The sequence below is a fragment of the Populus euphratica genome, unplaced genomic scaffold, assembly GCF_000495115.2.
Source record: "Populus euphratica unplaced genomic scaffold, PopEup_1.0 scaffold3.1, whole genome shotgun sequence".
In the NCBI taxonomy this organism is placed as follows: Eukaryota; Viridiplantae; Streptophyta; class Magnoliopsida; order Malpighiales; family Salicaceae; genus Populus; species Populus euphratica.
The window spans coordinates 5,000,437-5,017,560 of record NW_011499847.1 but is presented as its reverse complement, the minus strand read 5'-3'; the positions used below and the strand labels follow the sequence as shown (position 1 = coordinate 5,017,560).

The following is a 17,124-nucleotide window of genomic DNA, read 5'->3' as shown; positions in this document are numbered from 1 at the left end:
TAATTAAGTTGGAACCAGTTTAAAAAATAAAATAAATAAATAAATATATACATGAATAAATAAATACAATATAAATTTATTAATTTATTTATTGATGTTAGAGCCAAAACTAAAAATACTCATTTAAATTTATTTTATTTCATTATATTTTGTTTTATTTTATTTAGCTTGATAAATAAAAAGTAAAAAAAAAAAGTGTATACATAGAAAATAAACTTATTTTATTTGTTTATTCATTTATGTTAGAGTTAGAAGTAAAGTAAATGATTTAGATTTATTTTGTTTTTATAACTACGTAATATTTACCAATGCTAAAGTTAGAAGTATTCGTGATTAAATATTTATTAGCACTTGAGTCGGGAATATTAAGTAAATATAAAATAAATAAACTATCATAACACAAACTAAAAAACTTTAGCGCTAATAAATATTCAACCGCGGATACTTCTAACTCTGACATTGGTAAATATTATAGGTAAACTATCATAACACAAACTAACAAACTTTTAGCAATTTAAGACAAAACTATCATTGCAACTTAATTTAGATAGGATGCGTTAGGGGTACTAATACCTTCTCTAGCCATAACTAGTCTCGAATTATAAAATCTCTGTTGACCAATTAGGGTTTCTATTGACCATAATATTAGGTGATGACTCCTTAAATAAGACATTTCTTCATCAAAAGAATAAGATGTTAGATATCTATTTTTTTTTTCTAATTTAGATTATATTTTTTTAGGGTCTTCTTGATGTCTGGGTGTGACATCTTTGATGAGAAAAATGTCTTGTTTAAAGAGTCATCATCTAATATTATAGTCACTACAAATACTAATTGATTAATAGAGATTGATACGATACTAGTTACATGAAATAAAAGATACTATCACCTTTTAAGTATCTTATCTGAGATAGATTACATTACTGACTTTGTCTTAAATTGTTAAGAGTTTGTTTGTTTATACTATGATGGTTTATTTGTAAGATTCCTGACTCTAGTATCAGTGAATATTTAACCATGAAAATTTTTAATTCTGAAATTGATAAATATTACGTAGTCTAAAAAACATATGATATTTGTTTTAATAAAAAAAAAAATCTTTTTATGAAAAAAAAGCACTTTTAGATCTCATCTTTTTATGAAAAAAAAGCACTTTTAGAAAATAAACATGATAGTCCAATTAGTTGATTTCATCGACTAATCACTACCCTCATGAGATATTATCTTGAAATCAATTAACTAATAATGACCGCAATTACTTCTTTAGTTAGTCCCTTGTGGTGTTCATGCCGATTAAATTTTGAGGAAATTTTAGTGTGATGGTCTAAAATAAGTTTCCCTTACCTTATATATAATATCAGTATGTCTAACTTTTATCATCAATAAGAAAATTTTTCATATATAATGGTATCTCAAAAAATCCAAGTAATCTAGAAATAAGATGTTTAGATTGGATAAATGGTTGATCAATCGATCCTATCAATATCATCTATTTTTTCTAGTTAAGATGGTTGATAGCTTATACTTGGATTTGACATGTTAAAATAGCTTGTGATTAGTATCTATAAAAAATTCTCTTTAATGGAGTTGTGGACTCTCCGATATTTAAATAAGTATTTTTTTTAGAGAAAAAAAATACAATAATACTCTAAAAAGAGATGTTTTTGAAATGTATATGGAAAAAAAAAATTAAAATTATGAATTTTTTAGTATATTGCCAGACTCAATCATGGTTCAGTCTGGTTAATGTTAAATCCACTGTACCCGAGACTTAGCACATTGCTAAGTCCATTCATGATTAGGCGCTAAAGCTAAAATATCTTAATTGAAGTATGTTTATGTTATAGAAAGTGTATAATTGTAATTTTTTTTAATCTTATGGTTTTTTATAAAAATATATTGATACATTGATTCATCCACGTATCCAGTACAGTGAGAAAACAAAGCGACATGAAAATTGTCAATAATTCACTAGCAATTGCTTTTCTCATTGCCTTAGCTGTAATAATCCCCTGCTCAAAACTCTCCACAAGACTATCTCGATGCTCACAGTAATTCTCGTGCACATGTAGGAGTTGGAAATATGATATGGGACAGTAAGGTGGCAGCTTATGCAAGAAACTATATATGTTAATCGGCTCAGGGGTGATTGGAAATTAACTTGTGCATTCTGCAGGTGGATCTTTCGGTGAAAACCTTGCGGTGAGAAGTGCTGCGGTGAAATTATGGGTTGATGAGAAGCCAGAGTATAATTACAACTCCAATTCATGAGTTGGGAAATCGAAAATAATTCATTAGCGATTGTTTGTCTCTCGTTGTCTTGGCTGTAAGAATCCCTTTAGCTAGCTCAAGCTCAAAACTACTCTAAACAAGACTTCCTCAATGCTCACAAACAACAACGCTCGAGTACAGCGGGGTGTTGGACCTTTGGGATGGAACTAAAATTATCAAAATTTGAAAAACCATGAACGTAAAAAATAAATAAAATCATGAAACATAAAACATTAAAACATCCCAAAAAATTGAAATAACCCATCAAATATTAATAAACACAAAGAAAACTAATAAAAAAATAAAAAATCTATGTTTTGCAAAACTTATTTTATTGGCATTGACATATTTGCATGACAAGGCTTGACCGATGTCGGGTTTTTTTTTTAGATTTTACAAGTTAGTTTCATTTTTTTTTCTAAATTCCTTTAGTTTTTTTTTTTAAAACATTTCTTAATTTTATTATTTTTTTAATAAATTTTTCACTTTTTTTATATTTTTAAAATTAATATTTTTATGATTAAATTGTGGGCATTTTCATCCAAAAAATAATAAAAGCATATATGGGAAAAAATATATAAATATATATATGGGCGGATGAGAGAGAAAAACTCTAAAAATGGCATATGGGATAATACCCTCAATATACAAGAGTATATGGACAGATTTTTTTAATCTTTTTTTTTAAAAAAAACTAGTGTGAAGTTTACCGTCATCTCGAAAATACATTGTGGAGATATACAGAATATGATCTGTACATATTCAAACAAAAATCCTATAATCATTTTTTTATAAAAAAATAGCATCACAAGCACTGACGACGACCTACTACTATATTATATGAATAAATACAAATTTGGTATAAAGAAAGGCATCGCGATCCTTTTCTGGAGGCTAGGCTGCTGGCAAGTGTTGAATAAGCATGATGAATTGGTCTTGGCTAACATTTCGTTCCTACCTGAAACCAATTTTGTTAGCTATTCATCTGAGAACGGTCCTCGTATATCTATGGAGTGAGGACAGCTTTTCTCAATATAAAAGGCTGGTGGTGGTACCTTTACACAAGCATCCCTATCCATTTTTATTTTACTACAAAAAATGAAGAGTACTCTTGTAATATTTTTAGTGTTCATCATCTACTTCATCTTTCCTGTTAATGCCTTCCTTCCAAGCATTCTTGGCAACAACTTGATCGAGAAAACCTGCAAGCAGACACCCTATTACGATCTTTGTGTAAGATCTTTAATATCAAGTCCTCGCAGTTTCAATACAGATGTTGAAGGCCTTGCCAAGATAATGGTTCACACCATTAACGCTAGGGCAACCCACACACTACGTCGTATTAACAAGCTGCTTCAACATAGACAGGACACAAATATGAAACGAGCCTTGCAATCTTGTGCCAGTCGCTACGATGCCATAATAAAGGAGGATATTCCAGAATCTCTACAAGCTTTGCGTTTGGGTAACTACAAATTTGCAGAAGCAGGCACAATGGATGCTGCTTTGGAGGCCAGGTTATGTGAAAAAGAATTCAGGAGATGCAAATCGCCCCTGGCTGATATGAATAGGGTTGTACATGACGTCTCCATCGTGGCTGCATCCATTGTTCAGACAATCGTATAAGCGACTGATATCATTTTAATTTTTGTTTAGCCAACTAGGGAATTCGAAATAAATTTTGAGACTTGCAACTGATCATTAATAAGGACATAACTAATTTTGGATGTTGCTTAATTAATTTCTATAGGGTTTGGCGGTTTAGTTCTTTCCTTAAAATCTTGGTCTTCTATGCACCTGATAAATTCTTATTTTGGAAGTAATGGAAGAAGAGTTTTCGTTTTCTTGTTTTCCTGGGGCTCCTGTTATGCTTTGAAAAACGCGAATAAAATCAAAATAGCTACCATGTTCAACTGTGTGGGGAGTGAAATTCTGAGTTATACCTTCGTCTAAAAGATGAGATTGTTCTTGGATTGGACATGGAGGAGCGTTCTTCTGCAGATATTTGGTCGCTCAAAATTTCTGTTTTCCGTTCATGAAAAAGCCCATCTCGATTTATAAGGAAGCATAAAGGCCCAACATCAAAGACAGTACATACTCTAGAGTCCAAGGTGATGTATGGAAACCCAAAACATTAAGTCCACGAGCTAGAATCCACCGACCAAGAGTTCAGCTACACGAAATTCAAAATCCATGCAATTTTTTTTTTTTTGTGGATAATAGATTTTTTTTTAATCTAGAAAATAGTAATGACTTGCAAACATAGTTGTGACTATATGCTAGCTGGTCGAGATTTTTTAATTTTTTGTTATAAAAATAAACTTGAATTCTATGTATAAATCCTTTTATTGGCAATTTTTCCCATGCAAAGATAGAGAGAATCTTATTATAGTATTTTTATTATTATTATTATTCAGTCAGATGTTTCCTATAAAATGACGTTCAGCATTTGACGATAATCTTTATGGCTGGTAGTATAGTATTCATCACAAATTATCATATCTTATAGTTAAAAATGTAGACATTTATAGCATTATTTTTCCTTTCTGATATAATGGCTGAGTTACTCTCGGGTGGCCGGGCACTGTCCTTCTGTTTCTGTCATATTATCAATTTGTCAACGATGATAAAAGGAACTCCGAGTGGCGATGTGTCGATAATACAATTTATTTTTTCACTGACAGAAGTACTCTAGCAATATGAAAACAAATTCGTGATGAACATGTATCTACCTTGTCAAAACCGCAAGAAAAATCAGAGGAAATGGTTAGAAATTCCTTATTTTACGGCGCCGAGCAGCAAATCAAATAATATTTTCACTGATGATCTAGCAATATGGTGACGATGGGCATGTTCAAGAGAGATTAATTATACTTTTTCATGTCTGTAACCTTTAAGAAAATCCCAACTTGCAAGTGCAGATAGAACTGCAAGGGGCATAGTATATGGAAGCAAACGAGGGATTGAACAAATCAAAGAAGACAGAGTATAAAAATGGAGTTGTTTAATCTAAGGAATGTCTTGGTATGCATGTACCAAGTTTATAAGAACTGCTTCGTTTATTTGATTTTATAATATATAGTTGCCATCAAGAATTAACTATTGGTTTCATAAGAGCAATATTGATTCAAAATAGACAACTTGATGTGTTCATAGAACTATTTAGAAATCATGCCATGCTAAAATTCTTAAAATATAAGAGGTACATTCCACAAGAAATGCGTTAGAAATCTTGCGTTAGAAAGAAGCTAGTTAAATTCTATAGAACTTGCCGTTGGTTAGCGAATTAGGAAGTGGCGTCGTGTTCTTTGAATCTAAGACCTTGCTTCATGTATCTTAGCAGCGTCCGCCTCACTTTCAGGCAAGCTTCTGGTAGAACAAACCCATTTGGGTTTGGAGATTGAGGGCTAGCAAAACAAATCATGTTAAGCCAACTTTTAATTTTTCTTCACAAATCAAAATGATGCACCTTCAATTCAATTGATTTTTTCAAAATTAAAATTTAATGAAAAATCATTCATCTCTTGATTTCCTTTCCCCTTGTAATATTGAATCCTTCACATCACGTAGGCTGCTGCAGCCCCTAGTTACTCGATCACCATTATTTTATTATTGTTGACCCCAACATAAAGGAAAAGTCAATCTATAGTAATTCTGTCTCAATTGACAGAAAAAAAAAACGAGTCATTTGGTTGGATCAATCATTACAATGGCAGACATTAATTCATTAAAATATGTATCAAATAATAATTAAGCCTTGAAGTAATTGGCTGCAAGCATCCGTGTGTTATACTGTTAAGAATTGACTTGATGATTCCGCCCCATTCCAGAACATGAACAAAAATCCAAAGAATGGTTTTCTTTATTAAACAGTGATACTAGGCTCTAATGAGTTTTGGCAAGTAAATAATATATGTAGAGAGATTACTAGATAATATCGATATATTGCTTTTCATTTATACAAGAAAATGAGACGTACATGTAGTTATTGTGATAAATTCTACTTTTATACGAGCAGAGGTAAATAGTTCATCGGAATTTCTCTATAGATGATCCTCCTCTTAGGCTCTTACACAGTTACATGCCCAATTATGACACAGCCTATGAGACAAGCAGATCGAGAGATTCGAAGATTATACAAAGCTTACTCGCCCTGCTCATCATCATGAGTTTGAGTTTTGCTAATGGCCTTCAGATATCACGATGCATCTACAAGTAATTAATAGTTTTAACTAAGTTTGAGCGATTAGAATCATCTCTTGCCATAATATTAGGTGGGGGAAGGGTTAACCTACGAATGACGCAAAGGTCATGCCATGGCAGTCCCAAGTTTTCCAGCAGATACATTCAGATAACAACAGTTCATTCAGTTGAGCCTTATTCTAAGTATCAACTCTTGTGATTCTTTGGACACTTATCCATATACTCCTACTAGTTACTTTTCATCGTTTCTTTGCCTCGTGGAAACTGGGAGCAAATATCTCCGCAATCTTATCAGAGACATTAACAAAAAACCTCTCTTAGATTTATGTAATAGATCAAAGTTATTTCAAACAATTTGGTTAAACTGCTTCCTTGTTCTTCCTATTTTATTTCGTTTGCTTCATTCTGAAAAAAGTAAGAACATGGTAATCTCTTTGAGCAATGCAGAAGTTACTAATTTTATCATTTTAAGGATCACCTCTAGGTGACCACGCAAGCTTTATGTCCAAAGGGGGTGTTTTTGTTACTTTAGGTTGCTTAAAACGGTTAAAAGGATGCAAGCTTGTAGCTAAAAAATTCTACATTGTTCCTATAAATTCCCCCATCAACATGCCTTAATGCTCACCAAACATTCAATTAGCTTACTTCAGCATTATAGCAAGAATATACTATGGCTCTGAGTAAGATTTTACCTCTTCTTTTCTGTCTCGTGGGCTTAGCCCTTGTGCATCCTTCCCACGCTCAAAACTCACCACAAGACTACCTCAACGCTCACAACGCAGCTCGTTCACAGGTGACTGTAGCAAATATTATATGGGACAACACGGTAGCAGCCTATGCTCTAAACTATTCCAATTCCAGGATCAGCAATTGCAACCTCGTGCATTCTAACGGCCCTTATGGTGAGAACCTAGCCAAGGGAAGTGGCTCTTTCACAGGTACTGCAGCAGTGAACTTGTGGGTGGCAGAGAAACCTTACTATGACAATGCATCCAATTCTTGTGTTGGAGGGCAATGCTTGCACTACACTCAAGTCGTTTGGCGCAATTCAGTTCGTGTGGGGTGTGCCAGGGTCCAATGCACCAATGGCTGGTGGTTTGTTTCTTGTAACTATGATCCTCCAGGCAACTATATTGAGGAACGCCCTTACTAAGGAATCCTCGAGTTGCCTCAAAATAAGAGAATGTAGCCACAAAGAAAAAAACAAATCAAAAACTTGAACGGTATGAATTAGTAATGAGAAATAATAATGCCTTTGATGAGTGAGCACTGATCTCACTTTAGTCACGACAATCTTTCAATTGCTACACCACATTCTCGCCGTATATTTTGTTTCCTTCCAAGGTACTTTTGCTGTTTTAATTGAATAAACATGAATTATAACCAGTGGTGTTGTATAAACTTATTTTCTTTATTCTGTAAGAGATTAGGATGGAGTAGACGAAAACAAATGAAATGCCATTAATCAGAGAAAAGAAGGAAAATTAAGCATGTTTGACATTCAGAAATAAATATAAAAATAACAGTTTAAACAGTACTAAACAAGAAAACCCTTTAGATGATACTATAACCTTAAAGAACATCACAGTAAACTCATCTCCATACAGAAGCCGGGCTTTTCTCTGCCAAAATAAGTTTCATGGCATCTCGACCATTTCAGCAGCTCTTTTTGACCTATCATTTCCACCTAATGCACCTGAACCATATTATTTTGCAGACCATGAAGTTTTGTGTTTCTCAAAAGCATGGTTTTCTAACATCATCCCTGCTACCACTTTACTTTCCTCGATATCCCACCAGCTATTGCAGATTAAGCAGCAGCTACATCTTTAGGGATACGAAGACCAGCAGCATCATATACTGTAATGAAAATGCATCCAGCACTAACTCATAAACCTTTCACAAAAACAAGGCTGCAATAATCTAAAGATTGATGGGCAGAGAAAGACTTTTGATTACCATTTCAATGACTGATGAATCATTTCCAGCGAGCACTTCAATATCATAGTTCTGTGAATGTCCTATTTGAACAAAAAAGAAAACACAACTTACCCCTTCCAATTGTTCTAACATTTGCACTACCTGGAACGATTCTTTTGCATCACATATATATTATTTCAGCAATGCTTATCTCCCCAAACAAAATGGATCCCCGGAGATCCTTCAGTATGATAACCAAAGCTTGAGTTTTTATCAGGACTCATATCAGCGAAGGGACTAATTTGGATATGGCATGACCAGAACATAGGGCCAGAGGTTTACAAGCTGAAAATGAAGTCGCAGCCTGTCAGAATTTTAAGCCGTGATTCAGCCAGTACATTGTATCTCACACAAATAATTGTAACACAGTGATCCTGTAAGGCTATAAGCCCATAACATGAGAAATCAATATTATGAAAGTTCAATAAACTGGCTCACATGATCGTCAATTGTTTCAGATTCTGGACAAGTCGGACAAAAACACTGGCGGGAAGAGCAGTGTTCAGAAGATAACACCATCATAGTCCACTGCCAAACCCCCTGTTTAAATGGAAAATTAGGTATTCTATCTGTGCCACTTACAAAACAATGGCAATCTTTCTCCTGATCACTAAATTCAGTAAAGACTAGATAAAGTAGTATCCTTCAAAAAAATGTCTCTTTACTAACAGAGAAATCAAGGAGAACACCATGATGACATATAAAACAAGCAAGCGATCAGTCAATCACATAAGAAAATAAAAACATCCAATAACTTGTCATATGAATGGACACAGAATATAATGAACAGATATCAAATACGCAAAATATGATCCCATTGCCTCTAACTTTCCCATTATTCATTGCAATCCAGAATTCCACGTATCCTTAATGATAATTCATAAGTAAAACACTTCTTTCTACAGAAACAGTTTCCAAAAGAAGTTAAATTGAGAACCGTAGTTTCCATCAGTTGGAGGCTTCTCTGTTTGATGGTGTGACTGTTGCGATTCTCTTCTACATACAATAAAGAAGTGTAGTTCCGGCTAGAAAAATAGAAAAACTATACACATGTGGAGAAAAATATTGGGAATTCTAACCGGTGATGTACTGATATTTGCTCATAGAAGGCGAAGCACACTGACACATGGTTTGGCAAACCACCTACATCCACAGGAGAAGCCATTGCATTATGTAGGGAGAGTACAAGATTTACAATAATAGAGAAAGAGGAATCATCCTCTCTTTGACAACTCTCAACCTCACTCTATTTCTTTTTTTTTTTAATGCTACAATGGCAGTCCACTCTCTTCTATATTTCTCATATTTTTTGCTCTTTTTTTTCTTTTATTTTGCTCTTTCACATATACCTCTATTTATAGGCATTCATGGAGGCTTTTCTTGCTTTGTTGTCAATATTGATGACCACCAACTTTAGCTCATTCAATAATGGTGGCTATCAATAGTCAATGGTTAATGGTTGGTATCCTACATGAAATGACAACCAACCTAATAAAAAACACGGAATCTGAGAAAGAGAACAGCATTGGATGAGGTAGTGGAGGAACTCTTGTGTGCCAAATGCAAAAATTCTTTGCTTGAACTGTCCATCCCCAGCTCTCTTTCTCAGTTAACTCCGTTGCAGGAGGCTGAGTTAAGTGAAAGCAGAGAGGCTCCTCTCTCAAGTCTCTGCCAAGAGCCCAGAACCCAAGAGGGCTTCCCTTTACACAACGATTAAAAATCGTACTGCCCATAAAAGCCCATGGCCTTACAAAATTGAAAACCAAGGCCCACACGATTTTTTATATCAAAGGCTTCTTCTCTTTCCTAATTCACTGGTTATATGACGGTTTCATATATGATCCAAACCAGGGGTTAGCATTTTTTAATAATAAAAATAAACAAAGTATAGATATTGTTAGATCGGATATAAAATCCAGCCCAAACCTGATCTTTATCTTCAGTAATAAAGCATATTCGGATTATAAATATAATAAACAAGATATGAATATAATGAAACCAATATATTAATAAACATTGTCGTGTAAATTGATCCGTACAAAACTAGTTTAGGGTAAATTAGAATCTATAGAATGCAAATGCTTTCATGTATGGCTGACGTGGGATTAAATTATTATAATTGATTTCCAAATATTTATTGAAGATTTGAAAACGGAAGCAAATTACACCAAACTAATATTTCTTTAATATATCAGGACCTTTGCACTGGGTTTGGAATATGGAGTCACTGTAATGCTCGTGTTTTATCAATTTTTAATCGATCAGAAAACAATCAAAGAGGGCAGATGAAGGTTACAGTGCCATTGTAATGACATTTTGTTATGTTAAAGCAATCAAGTTGTCTTGTGCTACTCAAAATCATTAATGAAGATAGTTTTTTCTGTTACTAAGTCACTTTAATACCACATTGGGCAACACGAGGTGGAAAAGACAAAGTTAGAGCCTTGAGTTTTTCGAACATGTTAGAAGGGCCTAAGGACTCAGATAAGTTTTGGCTCAATTGACTTCTAGCAGCTTCAGCACTTCATCTTCTCCGCAGATTATTTCCTTGTCTGCAAGATTAACTCAAAATGCGGGGCCTTCACGAGTGGATTTGATACACATTTCAAGCCTTTCTTTGGTAAAAGCAACACTATATATATATATATATATATATTCATGCTTGGTCTAAATTAAGGTTGCATCCAATTCGATCCTTTAGGAAGGTCAAAAGGTTGCGTTTCTTGTGAGGTGGAGATACTTTCACCAATAATTCGAAACCTTTCAAGTTGTTATTTAGGCAATAACATTTAATGATAAGCAAATTATAAGAAGAGAAACAAATAAATAACTCCTTTTCTATCAGTATTTTGGAAGAGAACATTCTTTTGGGAGGTTATTTTGGAATCTCTTGTTATCTTGACAGTAGTCGTAGATCATGTGGTGCAACCTGACCCACTTGAACCACCTTCTTTGTGTAGATGTTAAACTGCTATATCTTTCCTTGTTCCACCAATTAGTAGAGCTTTCTGCCCTACAAAACCTTGGATTTCCATTCCAAGGGCAAGCATCGATCTTATAATTCCTGAAGGAAGCTATAAAGGGACCCTTTGACCAATCAATTTTGTCTTTTCCACCTCGTGTTGCCCAGCTGTCGCCGTTCCATAGGCTGGCTTTGATGCTCATTGGCTGCCACCTAGGATATGCTACTCCTTTGTCTGCATGGTTTCTGTAGAGTCTGATAGGAATCCCATCCACCATGAACCTGAAAAGCGAGAAACACCATGGATATATATATATAGTCCCTTAAGTTGTCTTTCTTAGACTTGCTAACAATTAGTTAAAATTGGCTTACACAATTTGGTGAAGGTTCCACAAGACCGAATAAGTATGGAAGTTTTTTGTTGGATCAAACCAGAGATAAATCCTCTCTTCACGATCATCATTCCCATCAGCATAAACATTTGTTTGAAGAATATATGGTTGGCCACTCACATTTCCAAGGAATTCAAAATCTATCTCGTCACGTTTAGGTTGATCCGATGAGAGCTGCAATATTGTCATTTGCCAATACATTTGAGAAATGCAACTGGACATATAAAAAGAAAATTAAATAAATATATATATGTACTTGATTCAATTTACTTACATAAAATGCCACGACTGTGCCTGCTGAATGACCTGGTACTAATTTTATTTGCATATCAATCTGCCCGAATAAGAACATCTGGTTCGAAGCAAAACCGGATCCTAAAAGAACAGTAGTAATAAGATAAATGAGCACCAAGACATTTTTCAAGTTAGTTTTCGTAGATTTTGTAACTCATACCAGATTCTTGGTCTAGTTTCAAGCTTCTTGTCCCGCCATCAGCAGTGGTGTATACATGGCCCGGAGACCATGCTACAGAGAAGTCCTTGTTGAAATCTCCGGTTGAAATAACAGAGGAAAATGATACTTGAAAAGTATTTGTGATGAGTAGTCCAATGAAGACTACGAATTTGAAAGTAGTAGACATTGTTTTCGCGAAGATGACAAGGAGAGGAAATGTAGTGAAACAGGGAAATGCTTGATATGCTATATATATGTATTGCATGAGAAGGAAATGAATAGGAAGCAATAAGGTTGTTGTTTAAGAAAGAATATCTTTAGAGAGAAGCAAAGGAATTTTATATTGTTAGCATCTTATTGGATATAACTTGCAGAGTTAGTTAGATATGTATTAGAATGTTATAAACAGATCGATTAAAGCTCAACAAATGACTTAAGATTTCCAGTTTATTACATGGGTATCATTCATTTTCAGGTCCAATGAACTATCTTGTCGGTCCTTACAGATGACTTCATGAATGCCTCATGACAGTAAATATCAAGAATGGTCCGTCCATTTGGAGTTCCAGCATTTGAGTAAAAGAGGTGTCTCGACAATGTTATAACCAAATAATTATGTTATGTATAATGTCTGCGTACTTTCCACAAATCAGGTAACACGTGTGGAAGCGCAGAGATGGTGATAGACTCGGAGTTTTTTCATGATAAAGGATACCTAGCTTTGGGCATACCTCAGGCTTTCTCAATTAAGAGCCTTTTTCTGGTAGGTTAGCGGAATGCTTCGGAAAGTGAAAAACTAGCTAGACTGGAGCTGCTTTCTTTTCTTCAGGGTTATTATTTTAGGATAGCTTGGTGTTTAAACCTTCCCTGCTAACTCGTTGAAGGACACTTTTTTATTCTCTCGCCAACCTTAGGGCTATATATGTAACTATCGAGTTGATTTCATGCTTTCAATTCAGACATCCCTTTAAACATTGCATAACTGAACCTTTTTCAACATAATTTGAACGATTTTTTTGTAGAAAAATGACTTTTTGCGCAGAAAAAGGCATCTTGTAGTTTACTCAGATAAATAATGTTTAATAACAGTAGTCTTGTATAGTTGGCAAATTAACCGTGCTACAGGCAGAATAAATAAGTTGCGTCTCTTTCTAGTTTCTAATACACAGTATAATCATTGTGATTATTACAATCTGTTAAGATAATGGCATGGAGTATCTTCAACACAAAGCCTAACTAAAGTAAAGTAAAGAACATTCATGCATGTCATCATTGTCTTTACACCGTCGACATTGAATTCAGCAGTTAGAATTCTGGGCTGGCTACTTCTGATCTTCATGCAAAGAGAACATTTTGTAATAATAAACGGGATGCTTCATCAATCGGCTGACTGTGGCTTTAAACCAACTTCAAATCATTCCATGCGCACTGATTAAATTTTATTTACTGGAAAATTAGTATCCTACAAGTACAGAGGTAGAGAGAGTACCTAACAGTAACAAAAGTTGTTTGCTTTAGCCAATTTGCATCATAAAAGACTGATGCAAAAGTCCAAGAATGCTGCAATATAAATCTCTCCTCCAAATTAGGGATAAGGAAACATGACTGTTCATGTTCTATATTTCACCATTAATTTTAACGCATTCTTTTCCATGATTCCCAATGACTTGCTTAGGAAAGGAAAGTAGCTTTCCAAATTGGATCTGACCCGCTGCTACTATAAAAAAAGGCACACAACTAGCAGGAAAATCTTGAATTTTTTATCCATATTAGCCAAGCAAATTGTTCTCATGGTTGAAATAAGCTAGATTCTGAGTTTCTATCTTTCCAAGAATACCTGGGATGGGTCATCATCAGGTATTTTATCTTTGCCTTGTAGTTGTAAACCAAGTTTTTCCTTCGGATATTAAATGGCTGTGTAAGAATGGGACAAGATCTAGTACTGTTCTTTAAGTCTCTCTGGTAAATATAATGGCAACTAGCAGGGAAATATTTCTTCGTTCTTTATATTACAGGGAAAGATTTTAACTCGTGTGACCATTTTAAGCGCATTGACCAAGCTCTACACCTTTGTAGTTTGTGATGGCTTTATAAGAAATTGAATCCAGATACCGATGCTATGTGTTTTGTTGTTGATGCCCTCAAGCTTTATACTAAAACTGAATACTTTCTATGAACACCCATTCTTATTATATGATGATAAGAGGAATTCCGGAAGTGAAGTCATCTCAGCACCGAAAGTTTCGGACATTTGGTCTGTTCTTATTTAGGCTATGAACTACAACGAATGCCCGCTCTTTACAAATTTTGTTCTGTTATTTAAACTTCTTCCTGAGAAGAATTCTCAAATCTGAAATTAGTATCATATATACTAACATAATGCAACCATAACAAAACAAGAAAATCAAATCCAGAAAAGAATAAAAAATACCCTGGCATTCAATTTCTTGCTTGTTCGCTGATCATCACTGGTCTGCTTGGTATGATTTTGGCTACAGGCAGATTAAAAGATTCCCAGATACGTCATAGATGTGAAGTGCCAGAACGAGGCAGGACTTTGCATCAACGAAGTGGCTTAAATTATCAAGAGGAGAAAAATCATTTCTATTAATCTGTGTGCATCAACGAAGTGGCTTAATCTAGAGGAGAAAAATCATTTCTATTAATCTGCTGGGACTAAAAGCGTCTTATTTCTCCTGACCAAGATCAGGCCTGAACCCTAATGTGAGTACCACCCAACATCCACCTTTTTTTGTTACTTGAATTGTTTTCACATGGTTAATCTCTTTTAAGAAACTCCCCTGCTTTATAGCAACTCAAAGACCGTGGATGGACGCCAGTAATAACACGAAAGGAATGTGAAGTGCCAGAACGAGGCAGGACTGTGCATCAACGAAGTGGCTTAATCTAGAGGAGAAAAATCATTTCTATTAATCTGCTGGGACTAAAAGCGGCTTATTTCTCCTGACCAAGATCAGGCCTGAACCCTAATGTGAGTACCACCCAACATCCACCTTTTTTTGTTACTTGAATTGTTTTCACATAGTTAATCTCTTTTAAGAAACTCCCCTGCTTTATAGCAAGTCAAGATTTCCTATATCCCACCAATCAAAGAACGAGGATGGACGCCAGTAATAACACGAAAGGAAACGAAGAGAAAAACAAGTAAAATCCAGAAAAAGAAAATTACCAGATGAGTCCAATTCAATAGAAGAAATGTACATGAAACAAGCAACATAGGAAAAGACTTGTACAAGCACAAACATGCATGTATCAAACAAAACCGATTAATCTTAAAAATTCTAAACCTAAAAGGAAGGGTAAGGAGGATTGTGGACAGTCCAGAGAGCAAATGTAAAACACCAGCTTCTCATGAGGCCATAAAAAACAAGTCATAATCAAATCCCATCTGAAGAATCTTGTGAATCTTTGTCAAATACAATCAAAGCAATGGTCATGGTTATGAAGCATTGATCATCCATCACTATTTCTCACTGTCCCGCCAGAACTGCTTTGTCCATTGCTTTCTAACCCTTTCTTCACTTCCACAAGATCAGAATCTTGTGGTCTTTATCAAATTCAACCGGCCTATCTCGTGGAGCGGCCCTCTCAGAAGTTCCGGTGAAGGATTTGTCGGGCTTCAACCGATTAGTTTTCGAGGTAAAAGAAGGGTCTGCCAATATCGAACAGCATCATGTTGATTGGATTCAAGCCTAGCTTGCAAATTGAATGCAATACCTCTGATTTGCTACAGTAATTCTCTTTCCTTCTCTTTTTCTAACCCCGCCATCTCTTTCATTCTCTCTTCACCATCGACAACAACTACACGTGTTTGTTTAATATCTTACTGCTTTACAGACTTTCTTTGCATACTTAATTAGGTTCCCATTCGTATTCAAATCAAATTCAAACACCACCATTTTTTTATTTTTTGATGTTTGAGACGACAAAATGTCTATGACTGAAATCATTCAACAAGAACCGTTTAAGAAAGAATGTCGATTTCTGTCTTCTTAAAAGGTTTTATAAGAATAAGAAAGAAATGATCTTGATAGATACAGAAAGGAGTTGTCTAGATGTTATTTCGTTTCAATGCGAGAAGAGATGCTGAGCAGGAAAAGTGACATCAGGTCACTGAAATTATTCAACATACAAGTCAACAATTTCACTCAAGTAAGTTCCAGCACTTCTACTGTTCATGTCATTCCTTGATATTTATCTCTTGCCCTTCATGCGGAAGAATGATCTTCTTGCTGTATTTGAGCACTGTGTCTTGGCATACTACAAGCGTCGAAGTTGCCGAATTCTTGAAAACCGGACTTCTAAAATGGTTTCAAACGACTGTAATTAAACTATAAAGGATTGAATTTTATTTCACATGTTATTTGGTTTTCAAAAAACTGTAATTAAACTGATAAAAAAAAAACTATATTGGCCTAGTCCAACTAAAATAAATCGCTTGATTCTTCTTTCTTTTGTATGATCCTAAATTAAACTAATACAATATAATTTCCTTTTTAAATAATAGTAATAATAATAACAATAATAGCACTTCTACTGTTCATGTCATTCCTTGATATTTATCTCTTGCCCTTCATGCGGAAGAATGATCTTCTTGCTGTATTTGAGCACTGTGTCTTGGCATACTACAAGCGTCGAAGTTGCCGAATTCTTGAAAACCGGACTTCTAAAATGGTTTCAAACGACTGTAATTAAACTATAAAGGATTGAATTTTATTTCACATGTCATTTGGTTTCCAAAAAACTGTAATTAAACTGATAAAAAAAAAACTATATTGGCCTAGTCCAACTAAAATAAATCGCTTGATTCTTCTTTCTTTTGTATGATCCTAAATTAAACT

The 17,124-nt window shown here is 34.5% G+C and overlaps 3 protein-coding genes across 3 annotated transcripts; 2 read left to right on the top strand and 1 right to left on the bottom strand.

Annotated features, from left to right (window-relative positions):
* Nucleotides 1-3,369: 3,369 nt before the first annotated feature.
* LOC105109547 (cell wall / vacuolar inhibitor of fructosidase 1-like) lies at nucleotides 3,370-3,931 on the top strand. The gene has a single exon (XM_011004290.1). It carries the CDS (start codon nucleotides 3,370-3,372, stop codon nucleotides 3,895-3,897), a length of 528 nt encoding a protein of 175 aa, XP_011002592.1. The 3' UTR covers nucleotides 3,898-3,931.
* A 2,927-nt stretch (nucleotides 3,932-6,858) lies between these two features.
* Nucleotides 6,859-7,845, top strand: LOC105109540 (pathogenesis-related leaf protein 6-like). Its single transcript, XM_011004281.1, has one exon. The coding sequence runs from the start codon at nucleotides 7,145-7,147 to the stop codon at nucleotides 7,625-7,627; it is 483 nt and encodes a 160-aa protein (XP_011002583.1). The 5' UTR covers nucleotides 6,859-7,144; the 3' UTR covers nucleotides 7,628-7,845.
* Nucleotides 7,846-11,204: 3,359 nt separating this feature from the next.
* Nucleotides 11,205-12,467, bottom strand: XTH10 (xyloglucan endotransglucosylase/hydrolase 10). The gene is made up of 4 exons (XM_011004270.1): nucleotides 12,263-12,467; nucleotides 12,083-12,183; nucleotides 11,789-11,982; nucleotides 11,205-11,698 (listed from the first exon to the last, which is right to left on the bottom strand). Exons 1-4 carry the CDS (start codon nucleotides 12,447-12,449, stop codon nucleotides 11,296-11,298), a joined length of 885 nt encoding a protein of 294 aa, XP_011002572.1. The 5' UTR covers nucleotides 12,450-12,467; the 3' UTR covers nucleotides 11,205-11,295.
* Nucleotides 12,468-17,124: the final 4,657 nt, after the last annotated feature.